This window comes from Actinia tenebrosa, unplaced genomic scaffold (assembly GCF_029948245.1).
Source record: "Actinia tenebrosa isolate PJP-AT-01 unplaced genomic scaffold, QUT_ActTen_1.0 PGA_scaffold3__52_contigs__length_22856419, whole genome shotgun sequence".
NCBI classification, from domain to species: Eukaryota; Metazoa; Cnidaria; class Anthozoa; order Actiniaria; family Actiniidae; genus Actinia; species Actinia tenebrosa.
In genome coordinates this window covers 20,337,446-20,355,307 of record NW_028292580.1, presented here as the reverse complement: position 1 = coordinate 20,355,307, position 17,862 = coordinate 20,337,446, and the positions used below count along the sequence as shown (strand labels likewise).

General features: G+C 35.2%; 2 protein-coding genes across 2 annotated transcripts; one reads left to right on the top strand and one right to left on the bottom strand.

Annotated features, from left to right (window-relative positions):
- Positions 1 to 332: 332 nt before the first annotated feature.
- LOC116297765 (E3 ubiquitin-protein ligase ARIH2) lies at positions 333 to 9,741 on the bottom strand. The gene is made up of 15 exons (XM_089035089.1): positions 9,411 to 9,741; positions 9,222 to 9,289; positions 8,345 to 8,414; positions 7,350 to 7,491; positions 6,563 to 6,678; positions 5,948 to 6,063; positions 5,284 to 5,318; positions 4,225 to 4,307; positions 3,781 to 3,831; positions 3,475 to 3,496; positions 2,820 to 2,971; positions 2,429 to 2,572; positions 1,963 to 2,028; positions 1,565 to 1,648; positions 333 to 1,335 (listed from the first exon to the last, which is right to left on the bottom strand). Exons 1-15 carry the CDS (start codon positions 9,642 to 9,644, stop codon positions 1,237 to 1,239), a joined length of 1,482 nt encoding a protein of 493 aa, XP_088891215.1. The 5' UTR covers positions 9,645 to 9,741; the 3' UTR covers positions 333 to 1,236.
- A 337-nt stretch (positions 9,742 to 10,078) lies between these two features.
- LOC116297780 (protein artemis) lies at positions 10,079 to 17,839 on the top strand. Its single transcript, XM_089036066.1, has 16 exons — positions 10,079 to 10,360; positions 10,922 to 10,973; positions 11,534 to 11,618; positions 11,841 to 11,900; positions 12,530 to 12,585; positions 12,721 to 12,761; positions 12,894 to 12,954; positions 13,375 to 13,447; positions 13,821 to 13,858; positions 14,524 to 14,626; positions 15,141 to 15,251; positions 15,480 to 15,616; positions 16,188 to 16,248; positions 16,325 to 16,416; positions 16,500 to 16,663; positions 16,933 to 17,839. Exons 1-16 carry the CDS (start codon positions 10,252 to 10,254, stop codon positions 17,736 to 17,738), a joined length of 2,049 nt encoding a protein of 682 aa, XP_088892192.1. The 5' UTR covers positions 10,079 to 10,251; the 3' UTR covers positions 17,739 to 17,839.
- The last annotated feature ends 23 nt before the right edge of the window (positions 17,840 to 17,862 follow it).

Genomic DNA, 17,862 nt, shown 5'->3' with positions numbered 1-17,862 from the left:
TATCATTGTAAACTGCAGATCGTTTAGAAAGGATTTAAGCTTTCGAAATGTCAGTGTTGAAATACGAGAAAAATGAAAATAAAATTACATGAAAAAAACCTGTGAAGTGTTGATATCATTGTTAACTGCAGATCGTCAATGTCAAGTTCTTATTTTTAAAGTCGATTGTAATTGGTTCAAAACCTGGCATGCGCATCACAGGAAAAATAGTGAGCATACGCACTGACGAGCCAAAAACTCAAAATAACCTCTATAATTTCTGAAGTTTATGTAACCGTCACAAAGATTATATCCACTAAAGCTTGCGTGACAAACGTGACAAAAGGGGAAGATGCTGTTAAAAACTGCATCTCTGATGGTTTATTTGTTTTTGTGATCACAAAATATACAATTCAAAATATTCCAAATCTTTACAGATCCTTAGACCTACATGACTCGAGCAACAATTTACATCTAGTAAATGTTGAGAATCGTTAATGAAAAGTTTAAAAAATCTCCAATATTCGAAGCTCAATTGAACTTGGCAATAATTTTTTCTTCTGAGATTCTTGAGCTCCAGTTTCCAAGTTTTAATTCATTTATTCCAAAGATACGTTGACATTATTTCCAATATTCCAGTTTAGTCTCTAAAATCCATCCATATTTTCATTACTTGCCAACCAAGTTGGATCCAAAGGAGCGAAATTTACAGCCTCGTTTATGGTACCTCATCTATCGGGTACATGTACAAATGATAAGGTACCTTAATTGAAAGGTACAAAAGTAATGAAGTACTAGGATCCCCTTTAGCTAACGTAGCATTTCTTGGTCCCTCTTTGCAGCTTTTTGTCCATCTGTAATTTGGTACCCAGCTGTCCTTTAAAATTAAGGCCTTTGTAATAACGTGCCATCTTGATAGAACGCTTTCAATTGCTATGGTCCAATTTTATGTGCTTCCCTATCGACAGCTCTGTTTTGGTACCTTCTTCTTTATGATACCATCACACGAAAGGAACCCCTTTGAAAGTGCATTCCTAGCATTTTCTTGATTTCCATGTCTTCTCATGATAAAGCATCTAGTCTTGTCATGATATGACCTAAGCGAAAAGCTATACCAGATCTGTATTCTGTAGCCTCTGGATAAAGTACCCAGACTGTTCCAATGTTTGTGTCTTTTAAAAATAAACTCCATGGCTAATCTTGACATCGAGCTCGAGCGATGGTAGAATAAGGATTTTAGTAATTTTTCATTATTTTTTATACCGTCGTTTGTCCCTGAATTGTCGTGCCCGGTGAAAAATCATTTAATAAAGTTCGTCTTCTTTTTTCTGCGACGTCAATTTGATTTTCGAAATCCTACAAGCAAAAAAAAAAAAACACTCCTTATCATTGACCATAAAAATGGGACAAAATTAAAAAAAGAACAAAAAACAAAAAAAAAAAAACAAAAAAAAAAAAAAAAAAAAAAAAAAAAAAAAAAAAAAAAAAAAAACAAAAAAAAAAAACAAAAAAAAAACAAAAACAAAAAAAAAAACAAAAAAAAAAAAACTGAGATGAATAGGAAAAATATAAATTAGCGACTCACCCCTCTTGAATACGACTCATCTCTTTCCAGTTTCCACGATAAATTTTCAATTTCAACTTCAAGCTGAGCTTGTTGATATTCAAACTATGAGGTTACAAATATTCCTAATTACGGTCTTATTTACATTTTTGGCAGAGTCTTACTTCTGAATCAGAAATAAAAAGTGAAAATCTCTCTCTTAGTCGAGAGTTCAGCATAATTAAACCGCGCGTTATAAATAGAACATTTTGGCTTGTGCGCAAAGATTCCCCATTTTCGGCAGACCACTTGTCATTCTCTCGAGAATAAGATTCTTTGTTTCAGATATACACTGTGTCGTTCCATATTCAAGGTTTCAGTTTTGATTGTGCACTTGATTACATTTATATTATCGTTAAAAAAATTCATAGAACACTCACTAGTTTTTTCCTGTCTGTTTCCATAAAGTAGGCAAAAGGGTAGGTATACATTACAGTGTAGCGACACTAAAAAACAATGAAAGTGAAAAAGGAGGTTACCTTTTCCAGGCTGATCCACAAAACTATGTACCAAAACCATGAAACTTTTTTTTAAATGAAAAATGATTATTATACATCGATAAATGAAACTGAAAACGGATGTACCAAACAACCCTCTCTTGTCGTTGTACAAATCGAATCGAAAAACCGTGGGCACTTAGAAATATTCCAGGAATTTTCTATTGTTCATTGGCCAATCAGAATTGACTTTCTAACTAGAAAATAACGGAAAAATAACAATAACGCTTCTGATTGGTTAAGAAACATTCTTGAAATATTTCTAGGTGTCCACGGTTTTTCGATTTGCACTGAAGCCCTTGCTCAATCACAGTTTCTTGTTCTATAGTATTACAAACATTTTGTTTACCTTGGCCAGCAGAGCTGCAGCGTTCAGTAGATACTGCCAGTCAATCCATGTTCCAATATTATTATTCACTTTCTCTTCAATTTTCTGGTTTATTTTGCGCCTTGTTTCTGCTTCTCGTTTCAAGCTGTCTGTGTGATTCTGCCACTGGAAAACAACAGATTTCTTTCAATATTTAGAGTATAATGCTCACGGAACATTGCATGCTAACCATGATACCTTGAAACAGCCCCCAGGCTGATCTAAGTCAAGGCACAGCTACATTACAGATTGAATACTCCAGTTTTGAAATCTCTTCTGTACAGGGTTAGATTCGATTTTGTCTGGAATCACTCCAGTATTGTTGAACTCATCATTTATGACGCAACTGATGTTTCATAAATAAAGCACTTACTCTCTCAAAGTAAAAGAGATATTTCTTGAGCGCTTCCCTGGCCTGTATCCCGGCTGATTCATTGGCAATGTTAGGGTTGGATTTATATCGACTACACTCGTAATACTCTGATCCATGGACTTTCCAATCACCCATACACATCCAGCAGAAGTCTACACATATAGGGATAAGAGTTAAATGAAAACATAGAAAGATGACGAGAGGAATTCTGACTTTTCCAAAGACCATGTCCCCCTAATCCTGTCCCAACTGACCCCCCCCCCCTCCCCCGATCCTGTCCCCTTCTTTGAATGCTATGCAGGCTAACTTACATACAGTGTTTGGCCAAAATAGAGCAGTTTTCATCCGAGTGGGAATCGATACGGCAAATTCGTAACCGTAACTACATGTTGTGGTTGGATGAACTACGAAAGACCTTGGAAAGCCATTTCAATGTTAAGGAATGTTGTATACTCATACGAAAAGCAATCTAATACATGTGCAATAATGGTTGCAATGCAAGCAGTTATCAGTGGCAAATCTGTAAGCATGGGTGGTATAGTAACTATATCACATGCCTTTCATCAATGTGGTTGAACGCTTTTGACATGTGTGGGTAGAGTAGAGTGTATAGGATGGTTAACATGAATATAGGTTTTGGAGTCACAGAACTTACCATATTTACACTTGATGCATTGCTGCAAAGGATATAAAACAAAATTTTGATTATGCATGAGGTTTTTTTTTGGTTTGAAGCACGATATGTTGAAAACATTTTTCTATGCTGTGGTAGTCTTCATCAGAATGAGCACTACCTGGAAACGACTTCTAAAGGATATCCATATCCGACAATAGCTTCTGGTCACCATGGTTATGCAACAGTAAACAACTATAAAAACTCTACACTTATTATCATACCTCATTCTGATGAAGACTACCACAGACTATAAATAATAATCTAGTAAATAATGATAAATATTACCATGTGATTGCATCCTCCATTTTTCTCAATACAGCTACCACACTTGGGACACTAATAAAAACAGATAATCAAACATTACAGACTGTGCTTTTCAATCACATGTGTGGAATTGAAAAACTGGCAGTCATGATGAAGCATAAGATAAATTTGGTGGACCCTAATCAAGGCGTTATTTTCCATGACATGACATTAATATTTTTCTGACATTGACATGAAAAGATTTTGATTGATGACTACCAAAACTTTTTGTCATATTATGGGCCCTGCCATCCCCATCATCCTCGTGGTGACTATACCTAAGTAGTCATGTGATACTGTAGGTTCACGAGACTAACAGGTGTCCTGAAAATGGGTTTTGCCCCTCCCCCCCCCCAAGACAAAATCTTGGTACGCCCTACGGTCATTACTCTAACTTACCCTTAATAGTAATTGCTAGCTACTTACATCTTTGGTGTTAGCTGTGATGTAGTTTGCAGTTTCTGAATCATCTTCACATTTTGTTAACCACTTTCTGATAGTAACACAGTCTAAACAAATAAAATAATCATGATTAATCTCATACTGGAGAATATGAATAGTCATTTATGCAGTGGATTCAGAAGAAGCAGCTCTAGTAAACACAAAGCAGCACACCTCCAACTAAGTTTACAATTATCGTAGAATGATAAGTCATACACCGTAGTGAAAATAGTAACTGACGTTTCGGACGTTAGTCCTTCGTCGGAGTCCATGGAAAGTAAGAGTAAGAGAGATGTTTATATAGTAGAGGAGAGAGAAAACAAACCAATAAGAAAAAAGCAAGCCATAAAACAAAGGAAAACAAAAGGATCGAAAGCAACAATAGGTGGGAAATAACTTAATTATAAGCGAAGCGTTCATTCATCCCGTGGGGATTAACGGTGCCAAGTGAATGAATTAAGCGCATTTCTTTTGTTTTACGATGATTGTTGCTGCAGTGGGTTAAACACAGACCAAAAACAATAGCATTAAGCTCAGAGTGATTAGCAGAGTTAAAGTGCCGAGCAACTGGTTTAGATAAATCTTTCTTGCGAATGTCGTAAAGGTGGTCTCTAAAACGATCACCTAATCGGCGGCCAGTTTCTCCAACATAGAGCATGTTACAGCGTGAACATTGAATGCAGTAGATGACGTTAGAAGAAGTACAATCAAAATGATCTGTAATATTAAAGGTGGATTTGGGACCTTTAATAGAAGTTTGTGAAGCAACAAAGGGGCAAGTGTAGCAACGTTTGCGAGAACAGCGAAAAGTACCGGGTTCTTTATTAGAAGGAAGTACACCTTTAACTAAGAAAGAGCGTAAATTACGGTCCCTTTTGAAAGAAAAGTTTACTAAGTTTACTGAATATAAGCCGAATATACTTGATTCTGTTCCTACATGAACTAGCTGATGCAAACTGCAATTCAAACTCAATACCAAGCCTTGTTAATCTCTTAATAGTATTTATTTAATGCTATCATAAAGTAGGAAGTTCTTTGCTTTACCTGTTGGTATGTGATAGTTTTCTCCACAATTAAAACTTCAAAATAAAAGTAAAAACAATGATTTAATTAATCAATATCTCCAAAAATAAGATACAGTGTATTAGACTTTCACAAAATCCACCACCCTCTGTGCATTCAAACTCTCACTTCTATCAAATTAAAAGTCTGGTGAAAGACATTAGAGATATATTGGAAAAGTCAATTTCTTTTAGAAATATTTACAGTTTTTCATAGTAGAGCACATGTAGCAAGGTGATTAATTCATTTTGAACAATTTTGAACATTTTGTAGATGCAAGTTTATATAACTTAAAGTAGAGCTTAAATTTCTGTGAAACCCAGGTACTCTGTCTGAATCGGCTTGGCGAGCACTAGCAGTAGCCACGGTTTGGGGTTCTGATGCCCGGCTTGGACAGAATGCGAAGGTTTCTCTCTATATCTATGTATATTTCTATATTTTATGTTTGGAAATTCATTGTAAAGTGTTATAGAGTGTATTATGTAACGCAATACTGTATTGTCTGAGCTATGCTGTCTGAATATTTTATAGTTAAGGATTCAATTGACGCCTGCTGTTGTAGTGTTGGATTTGTTATGTACTGTTATAATAATATGGACCATTATAAAATAATATCAATGATACAATATGCCTGCGTGTAGCTCACCAGAATATTGAGCCACAAAAGTTACATATGACTCGTTTTGGGCCTGGTTCCTCTTCCTCTGCCCTAACGATGTGACCACAGTTGGGTCCTGGGCACCACCGCAGCTGAGGATGACTCTATTGATATACAAGTATATCAACATTATAACCAAAATGTTAACAATTGATTAGAGACATAACAGACAGGCAGACAGGCAGGCAGACAGACAGAACTACAGGCATACATGATACAGACAGACAGACAGATGGACGGACAGACAGACCGAACTACAGGCATACATGATACAGACAGACAGACAGATGGACGGACAGACGGACAGACAGGACTCCTCTGTAATAGGTTGCTATCAATAGACGTCACTTCCGGTAATAGCTCTTTTTTGATTGCTTGTAGAATCCTGGAGGTTGTTTTGATCTCTTGTTTTCTGGTTTGATGTCGTGAAAATAGTCAAATACAATAGTTTGAGGACTTATTTTGATATGTTTTGACTTAGCATTCGCTAGTTGCCCCCCAGTCAACTGCTTGTTTGCCCCCTAGTCAACTCCAAAAAGTCATGTGATTTATAGTAAGCAATTCACATGTAGTCGATTAACATAACTATTAACAAGGGCTTACCTTAACCTGGTCATTAAATAGAAACTCTTTGTATTTTTCTTTTGAACTGGCATTCTTTAGAAGCTTTAAGACTATTTCTTCGCTGATGATTAAATCACAATTCATACATTCCATGCCTATAACCACATTGAAAAAGGATTAGCCTCATGAAGATGATGGTGGAAAACTCAGCTGGAGCAAGGGAACATTCCACACATGAAGCAATAATAATAATAATAATAATAATAATAATAATAATAATAATAATAATAATATATTATATTATATTATATGGCGCTCAACCTATTAAAAATTTAGACTGATCAATGTAACAAACACAATATGACGTGAAACAGGATGGTGTGCATGGTGTACATGAGTAAACTATACGGACAAAGATTCTTTGTTTCTTCCATTAATACACAGCTCACACCAACTACACATTTCTTCTTATCTTAAGCTACACAACTTATTTATATAACATATTTCTATAATTTGCATAAGGTTACATATTCCCGTGGATGACGTGGAAAGTGAAACAAGGGCTATATAAATAACAATAAATATTCTTCAGTAAATCACTAAATAGCTTCATGATAGTGCATGATGACGAATCGCTCTCAAAAGGTCATTGACGTCGTGACACCACATTTAGTACACCATTTTGCCTGGTTTCACCTCCTGTTCAGAATGTCATGATATCAACAGCCATTTTGGATGCCACACATTAGTGTGTGCACCCTCCTCATTCATGTTGAGTTGTGTTTGCTAAATCAGTCTGTTACTCACAAGAGTTAAAATGTCTAACCTGTTGATATTCCATTTTGAATCTGATTTGATAGATATGCATTCCAGCACACATCACAAAAACCATGTCCACATTCCAGACTTGTTATACTTGACTTGGAGCAGCGCTGAAAACACACTGGACAGACAGACAGTCTGGTACTCTGCCAGAATAAGGAAAAAATAAAGTTAGACCCTTAGAATGTACTGTAGAATAATACCCCATTCAAGTCTTTTTTTCTCTACAGTAATACTTCAGTGGCATAATAATTATTAGTAAAAATACGCACGTAATTATAGAAAATCTTGCGCGCTGATTGGTCAAGAAACTCACACTATTTAACATGATAATCACCTCGAGCAAAAATCCAAAATGGCGGCCAGCAGCTTTGTTACTGTTACAGGAAAGAAATGCCTTTTATCTTCTTTTTTTTAATTTTTTTGAAAGAATCACCTGTGTATTTATACTAAAACAATTATTTGCCTCAGGCTCAGTGATTATTGGGGAATATTTACCTCGCTGCTCGAAGACCCGCATCTCAGTAAATAATCCCCGATAACCACTTCGACTTCAGCGAATGATTGTTAAATGTCTACTCATGGCCAGGCATAAAGACCAGCCACATCAGCATTAACAGGTGGCTGCTCAAGAGGTCTGTCTTTAAGGAGGCATTCAAATATAGCTAGACATAGGCAAATTTTGGTCACATATTGTCCATTGAGCAGGTGGTTAAGAGGTCTGTCCTAGTGTTTGGTTAGACAAATGCAAATTGTGGCCATACATTGTTTATTGACCGGCCGAACATTGTTCCCTCTATATTGTCCAGTAATCTTTTTCTCACACCCTGGAGAAACATCGATGCACAGAAGAGGGTCACTAAACAACAGTACCCACGTATAGAATATTTATTGATGGTGAATCACAGGTTCAAACATGACCATAGCATAGTGAGAGACCGTACACTATAAAACAGTAGCCAGTCTGTGCACACCATCCTTGCTTTTATTCCAACTTACCCCTAGTTTGGGAGGTTTTTTAGGCATGAGCTGTGCATCCACTAACAATCCCACTGGATCAATTCTGTGCCTATAACAAGTAAGAAATTAAATAAATGATCTTTGATAATTATTTATCAATCTTCAATTTAAAAATTATGATTTTTTTCAAGCTCATAATGCACCTATCAATGGTTGGCCCCAGGATGGGTGAGGTGGGGTGGTGTTGGGAGGGGTGTAAGGGCAATGACAGAGGATAATTCGACATTTTCAATTAGACACCCCCAAATTCCAATTCCCACACCCCATAACAACTGTTGAAAGTCAGATTTCCACCCTTAGTTTATTGAATTTCCTGGCTTTTTTTAGATAGCAACCACATCAAATTCCCTACCGTAGGGCATTGAATAATGTCAAATCCTGGTGGGGTACCCGTTCCTCCCCATCCTGGGGCAAACCATTGATAGATGCATAGATATTTATATAATTAGTATCCAAGAAAATTCATGAAAATATATTATAGGTGGAATAAATATTACAAAATTGTACATTTTTTGTCTTTAGACAAGCTTCCATACTAAGTTTAGTTTTGTCACAAACTTAACAGTTGACTTTAAATATCAATAATTCACATATTTATGTTTAAAAGAAGAAAATATAGAATAAAAGATTCCTGGTACAAAACGCATATAAATTTCTCATTCTGGTGTCATTCCAATAGAATATCCTTAATATTCCTAAGAGTTTATATCCCTTTTAGTATTTAAGAGCATAATTTATAAGCCTTAAACTATTACAACAGGATTAATTTGGATCAAAATCATTTGTCATTTTGCTGGTGATCCAATGAAAAATTCCTTCAAGCTTTAGAAAAATAAAGAAAGATATGATTGCTTACCTTTCAACTAGCTTTTTAAGGTCCCATTTATATGAAACTAAAAGAAATCGGGCAATGGATCTTGATACCTGAAGCAAAAAAGAGGAACAAACCCTCAATTATTTTTCCTTTTTGAAAAAAATAGTCACGATAGTCCTAGAATTTAAAATAAATCTAGTATCCTTTGAATAGCACAATTCCTTAACAAACCTGTAATTCTTTACTAGCTTGAGCTATCATTGAACTAAATAATTCTGTAGTTTCGTCCTCATTTAGCAAAGAATAACTAAAAAATTCAGGATCCTCATCTTGGCAAGAGTCCATTGCTTCGTCTTCTCCATAATTATTGGTGTAGTAGTCGTCTTCGTATTCGTCATCATCGTCTCCATATTCACTTGAATCACCCTCTAGAGATTCTTCACTGTTGTTTTCAACTAATGACATGGTTTTAGTACTTCATGGACGTTTTTAAATGCTTTATTTTGGCTGGTTATAAAATAGTATTTGGTCCGACTTAAAACATGACTGTCTGGTGTCATGGCCATTAAGTCGAGCTGATGATCCAAATATGGTATCCATACCCAAATATAGTAGTGTAACACAACATATTTACCAAAAATCTCGCGATTTTTCTTCTTCCAAAAACTCACTTTTCCTTCCTTTAGCCATCTATTTTCGAACCAAGACACGAAATAATAATAATAATAATATTTACTTATATTTTCCTCCTATTAGTTTTTTTGAAAACTTTAAAAAAATAATGAGTCATCTTCCGTGACACTCGTGATAACCATATTTGGTAATAACAACAGACCTCTTGGGATACCTTTGGTTTACGAAATTTTTCCGCCATTTTTAAAAAAATTTGAAGAAAGATTTGGTTATGTATTTATACCTTCTCTAAATAGTTCACCAAGCTGTGCTTCGTGATGAGTTCAGAGAAAATTATTTAAGAATGAAACAATCTTTAAATTACGAAATTCTGTTTGTAAATATGTATCTATAAGACTCGAAATTTTTATCCAACTTTGAGCTTCAGTCAGCTTTAGAGATGAGCTGTTTTAGCGGGAAGACTAAGGAATATCCTTGGATCTCTGTAGACTGCTTTACTAAAGAAAACCTAGCTTCTAAGGCTTTCTTCCTATCACACTGTCATAAAGGTATTCTCTTATATTTGATTCTTTGAAGAAAAGAAATGTGGAATGTAGTGCATGATTTGATTATGATGATGATTATGGTACTGTAGTGATAATAAAATGATGATTTTGATCATGATTCAATCATGGTGATGATAATGATGATGATGATATGTTGATAATGATTGACAATGTTCATGGTGGTGATGATAGCATGATAATATGATTATGATCATGTTTTTGATGATCGTGATGATCATGATTCAATCATGGTGGTGATGATGATGATGATATGTTGACAATGATTGGCAATGACCATGGTGGTGATAATAGTATGATAATATGATTATGATCATGTTTTTGATGATCGTGATGATCATGATTCAATCATGGTGGTGATGATGATGATGATATATTGACAATGATTGGCAATGATCATGGTGGTGAGGATGAATGTTGATTATTTACATTGGTAGTGATACGTAAGCTCGAACTTCTATGATGATTACAAATTAGATGATTATGTAATCATGATTAATATATAGTATGTCATATGACACCATCTTTAAATTTTCCCTTCTACAGACCACATGGAAGGATTAGACTCCCCAGTATTTGCCAACACATTAAAGAACAGGTACATGCATGTTTCTCATGATTCAAGAGGTATTATAAAACCGGTTATTGCCACAGCCTCCCATGATGAAAGTAAAACAAAAGAGCTTATCAAGTGGGTTGTAAAACCTGTTAGTCTTTCCCTCCACCATGGATTGGTAAATTAGATTACATTTTTTTGGACAATGGAATTATAGTGTCTCCTAGCTACTAATATGTATTTTTTTACTTTTTTATGGGCTACAAAACAGGCTCCCTCAAATATCTCTAATTCTTTCAGTCAAAAGTGATAATAGAGTGAAGGCATTTAACCCGTGAAATAAAAAAATATGCGCAATAGTCAAATAAACAAAAAGAAAACAATGGAATTAAGGTCTACTAAAAGTGTATTAGTCTAAAATCTATTTCAAGGGTTTAATGCCGTTACTGTAAGATGCTAGAATAATGGTGAACACAGCACGACAGGATATTTGGTGTTTTGTTTTTGTTCTAGTTTTACTCCAACGAAGGACTAGTGTCTGAAACGTCAGTAAGTTTTTTCATCTTTTCACGGTGTATAATTTACCTTTTTATCATTACTAGTTCCAACATCTTTATTTATTGTTCTGAAACAACACTCAACCTGTTGTTATGCAACCCGGCATATATTCACCTAAAGGACTACTTGGTAAGCCAAAATGTTTAATAGTTGATAAATCTATTACAACTGCATACTTATAAATCTATAGCAATGAAACAAAAACAGAAACTCTCCATATCGAAAATATGTGTGCATTGTGCATTTTTTGCCATACTTTATTGCATTCAGTTCTCTCGTCCTTCACCTTACTACTGAACTACTGACAATACATTGAAATAGAAATGACATTTTTCTTGATTTCTTTTATAGAAAGGTGTTCCAATAGATCAACCTTATCTCGTGTCTGTAACAGATGAGGAAACAAAGCAGGTATGAACCTGCTTGAAATGAATGAATGAATGGATAGATATGGGTGGATGGATATTTGATGAATGCAAGGATAGATGGAGGGATGGATGAATGAATGTATGAGTGGTTGGATAGATGGATGAATTAATGAGTACCAGTAAATGAATTTTCAGAATAAATGGATGGATAAATGGATGGAAGGATGAATGGTTGGTCGTTTGGACAGATGGATGAACAGACCAGTGGATTGACATACGGAAGGATGGATGGATCAAGGAATGAATAAATGGATGAATTCCTTATTATCTAAGGCTGCGTTCATAATGTATGGCAAAGGGGGGGGGGGGGGCAGATAGAAATTTAAAATGTCCAGAATATTTCTTAACACCCCCCTTAAAGTCATGCAAAAAAATACGATCCCCCCTATACAAGGCTTGTAGCTTCTTCCAAAAATTGTGCATCCCCCAATTTTTCTGATACAAATTTACCCATACCCCCCTTTTTCCTACCAAAATTTTCCCGATGACCCCTCAATTTCGCCTGCCCCTCACCCCCCCCCCCCCACCCACCACCCCCTCTGCCATACATTATGAACATAGCCTGACTATGCAAATATTTATAATTTCCAAATATTTTTGTTCTCTCCACAGACTAAAGCACTCACAGTAACCCTAATCTCTGCTGGGCATTGTGTAGGATCTGTGATGTAAGGATCTCTGACTTCTTTGTTTAACTAAACATCAATTTCACTGTTTTCAAAAATAGCAATTTGATATGTTTTTCTCAGAATTCTTTTCACTCTCAAAATATGTGTTGATTTAAAAAATGGTTTGATTTGCAGGTTTTTGTTTGAAGGAACAAATGGGAATATTCTCTATACAGGTAAGGAATTTTACTATTTTTGAACTAATTGAATTTGTATGCAAATCTGCTTTACAAATTTCATTCAATAAGCTGTCTTCATAAGTAAATCAAAGGTAACTTCGTTGATTATCATTATTTACTTTTTTAAAGGTGATTTTAGGCTTTCCAAAGGTGATGCACAAAGAATCAAGTTTTTCCACTCAAATGGATGGTATGTCAACTATTATAATCAATCCATCCTTTTTTCCATTCATCTCCATTCTCATTCATTCATTCATTCATCCATCCATCCATCCATCCATCCATCCATCCATCCATTCATTCATTCATCCCTTCATTCATTCATTCATTTATCCATTCATTCATTCATCCATTCATTCATCCATTCATTTATCCATTCATTAATCCATTCATTAATCCATTAATTAATTAATTAATTCATTCATTCATTCATCCATCCATTCATTCGTTCATTCAGTAATTCATTCATTCATTTGCTAACGTATTCATTCTTCCATCCATTTATCCCTCCATCTTCTAATTTGTTAGTTAACCCATTCATCCAGTTATCATTTATTCATTTACTTTTTCTAAACTGGATCTTTACCATGTATATTTTCGTTGATTTTAGTGTTAAAGACATCAGAAGCATCTATATTGACACAACATTCTGCCTACCACAAATGATGACCATACCATCTAGAGTAAGTGGACAACAAAGTACACTACTATGTCAACACTACCTGCCAACATTACCTGTTAAGATACCAGGAATACCCTGTAATAGGAGTAGGGGTAGGGGTGGGGGAGTGATGGCCTACTCCTGTTTGCTTCATGCTCTAGAAATAGTTGCCTTTTTGGCAGGCATTCCAAACACCTTTATTATAGCTCACTAACAGTTACATACAGATTCTGAAGAAATAGGAAGTTCTTTGAAGGAGGCTACAGAAATAGAAAGTATACTCTATTTAACAACATTTTCCTTACATAATGTGCATGTATATATGGACGTAGGAATTTATGAATATATTTTTATGAATACAGGTTAAGTTCGTGTCTCTTGTTACTGGTTTTCAGGAGGAGACAAGAGATGCTGTCATCAGAGTTATAGACAAGTCAGTATAGCTATGTACTTAACCTTTTTTCTAGACCTTCACACATACTTTGTGAGTCTTTGGATAAGTGTTTAGATAATAATAATAATAATAATAATAATAATAATAATAATAATAGCTATATCTCCATTAAAATGCATGCACAAAAAACAAGTTAGGATGTGCTGTGACCTGTTTGTATTTATTATAAATTATATTGCATGATTTTGGAGCTTGGCATGTGACTGATTGTGTATAATTCATAGTACTGTTTTTGGTTTTATACAAAGGGACATGCCTGTCTATAGCCTTGTTCCTTGTTGCACAGTTCGATTTCACTTTTTCATAATGACATCACGTTTGTTTACATTGGCTAAAATGATAGAAATGTAGGCTAAATTTAAGCTTTATTCTCTTCTTTCGATATATTTAGCTTAATATTTAGTTGTTCTTGCCTTCACCAGCTCATAAACCAAATTTCATTGTGATTTAAGATGGGTTAATTGTTATCATGCCATCCCCCTCCAGTGGCCATGATCCCTAGCGTTAAAACAATAGTTTGGTTTGATATGACGTCATTATGAAATAGGGCAATTAAAGTGCAGTGTATACCTATGTAGTGTGTATACCTAGTGTGCTGCAAAACTTCTATAGCTTAATACTCTGCATGTCATTTTCTGCAACAGATGGCTATGCCGAGGACCACATCACATGGTCAGTCTACAATGTAAAGGCATGTATGGGTATGAATATCTACTGAAAGAAGTAGCACAGCACTATAAAACAAAGGTAAGTCATTAGAAATGGGGTACACTCAAAAAATATAGAAAGGTGATGTTTCTTGAGACCATTTTCAGTGCAACATTGTTGCGTTAAAAGTTGGCTTGTGTAACATGGGGCATGTAGCAAGACAAATTGATGGCAACAATTTTTTGAGTTTTGAAGGTCCTTCAAAAATGTACAATTTGCCGTAAAAAATATGTTAAAAATCATAACTGTGCACTATGTTACATGAGAAAATTTTTTTGTGCAACAACGAAAAATCGTTATAGATGCGAAACACCAACAGCACAAGCACTGTTGCAGATGCAATTGTGCATAAGTCATTTCAATTGCCTTTAATTTCCTACAAGTTTACATGTGTTTGACTCTTACTTGATAATCTGATATGTAGATTGAATCTTTACATTGCAATTATTAAATGGGAAATCTACTAGATATATAGGATCAGTGTTAAACAGTGTTGCGAGCAGGGCCAATTTTAAATCTCATACTGATGAAGGCAAAACATTTTTTGCTTTAGATCCATGTCAGTAAGGACAGACTTGCCCTGTACCATTACCTAACAGACATGAAACAGTATTTCACCACTGATCCCAAAGCTACCAAGATCCATTCATGTAAATGGGACAAGGTAAGTAACTTGTAGACTTCAACATCACCATCACTACTGCCATCATCATCACCTACATCATCATCCAAGTCATCATCATCATCGTAGTCATCATAATCATTATCATTATCCACATCATCTGATATCAAAACCTATTACAGTCAATTTTTTAACATCCAATAGGTTTTACTCAGATGTGATTTTTTGACTTTTTTGTTCAAAGATGTGATCTTTTTTTATCATAAACAGACTCCAAAAGGGACTCGTTCTTCACTTCCATGTGGGTTCGCCCTACCCAATGGGGATGTACCTAAAGTTATCAAGATCAAACCAACCTCAATGTGGTTTGCTAGACTCACTGAACCTCTTCCTGCTGACAGCACAAGGTTAGTAGAATGATCTCTGGCCAGTTTGATCTTAGTTTGGCTGAAATTTAAATTACGTGGACCACTGGAATTAGATAAATAAATGTATTTTTTTTTGGAATTACCCTCCCATTTTTAATCCCATGCACTATTTTCTCTCCCATTCACTATGAATTCCTAGGAATCACTAGTCTAAATATGAGAAGAGATAACTAGCTAAAAACTAGTGTGAGCTGCATCTGTGTTTATAATGAAACAATAATGATAAAAGGGTAAATTTTACACCATGAACTGACGTTTCAAACGCTAGTCCTTCGTCAGAGTAAAAGAGAAGACATAGAGAAGATAAATGTTTAAATATTTTTTTATGTGGTGGAATTACAACTCCCATTTTGGATCCCATTCACCTATTCTTACATTCAAAATAATTCCTATTTATTAAATCCCTCCCATTTTTATTCCCTTTTACTTTTTCCCTTCTATTCACTATGCTATCTTGGCATATATGGAAGACAAGGAAACACACAGTCAATCCCATTTTTTCTCCCATTCCCATTCACTATATTTTTCTTCCATTCTGTATAATTTCTAGGTATGTCAAAAGCGAGAAAATGTGGCGAGTGGTCCACTCAATGCATGCATCCATGGAAGAGGTATGCCATCATAATTCCTATAGTGCATTGTTCAATAACTTTTAATCTTATATATTATTCCCTTAATTTTGTTTAGATTATTGACCTTGTGTCATACTTAAGACCATACCATGTCTACCCAAATGTCAAACCAGCGGGTCGTCATACCCTGGAGGATGCAACGAATTGGTAAGGGCTTTGGATTGTGTGCATACTGAAAGCAAAACACCAAAATCCCAAGTCCAAAGCTGATTTGTTGTATTTCAATTTAGGCTTAAAGAGTACACACGCATTGATGAGCATGAGTCCAGCAACCAAGAAGACTCTGGACTTACAGACTTCAAAGTCCAGGCTAGTGAGTTCAAGATTTCTGGACAGAAGAAACCAGATCATGGAAACATGTTTTCTTCAAAGCAGAGAGCGCCAGGTTTATCAGGTATGTCTTATTGTTCGTCCGTCCATCTATTTGCATTGACCTTTGCACTGTATCTATCCAGTCCATCCATTGATTTATTTATTAACCATCCATTCTTTCAATCCTTACATCCATCCATTCACATCCCATTCACATCCCATTCAGCCATTTTTTTCCTTGATTTATCCATTCATCCATCATTCATTTCATTATTCATTCAGACAAATATGACCTTCCACTGGTAAACAAAGACTTTCATCCGTGACATAAAGTGTTTATTATATTTTAAGTGACTACAGCTTATAAAGAACTTGGTCTGGAAGATGACTTGAGTCTTGTACCCATACCTATAAAAAGACGACGGAAAGTCCCAAACAGCAGTAGTACTAATACTGATGTACCAATGAAAACAGACAAAGACGACCACAGTCTGACCAAAAATACAGATTCATCAGGTAGAAAGGAAGAACTGGCAAAAACAGACAGTAAAAATCACAGTATTCAGTTTAGGGATTGTGTTGAACAGGTAGATATGAAACAAAATACTAAGGATATTCATGAGGGGGGGAAGAGTGGGGTAATACCTGGCATAGCAAGTGAAATCGAAGGTGATAAATCCTCGGCTTCACTTCAAGACAGCAAAAAGTTATTGGGTCAAGGGCACCAACAGAACACAATAAAATTATCTTGGGGAACAAGTGAATATGAAGCAAGCAGACAAGGGACAATTGATACAGAATTAGAAAATTCGTTTCTCAAAAATAGAGAAAACATTAAAATAAATTCATATTTTGTTGAAACAAATCTTGAAAAAGACAAGAGAATTGTTTCAGACTCTGAATGTGAAGACCTCCACATTGTAGCTAGTGAAACAGAATCGAAAACAAAAGAAAAGAACTCATTCTTAGAGTCCAAGACGGGTAGTACTTTATGTAGTTCTTCTAGTAGTGAGACAGGTGCTTCTAGGCAATGTGGTGAGGGATGTTACATTCCAGCATCTCCAGGGATGCATGTACCAAGCACGGAGGTCCTGGCTGATCTCCATAAGCAACTGGAAAATGGAGAATTGTCTATTGGGCGTAACTTATTCTCTTAGCCCTTGAAATTGTACATTTATTTATGTATTTTAATAACTAATTCATTATTTAATTATATCAAATCTTATTATGAATTAACAATTTTTATTAATTATGATTAGTAATATTACTGTATTTATATTA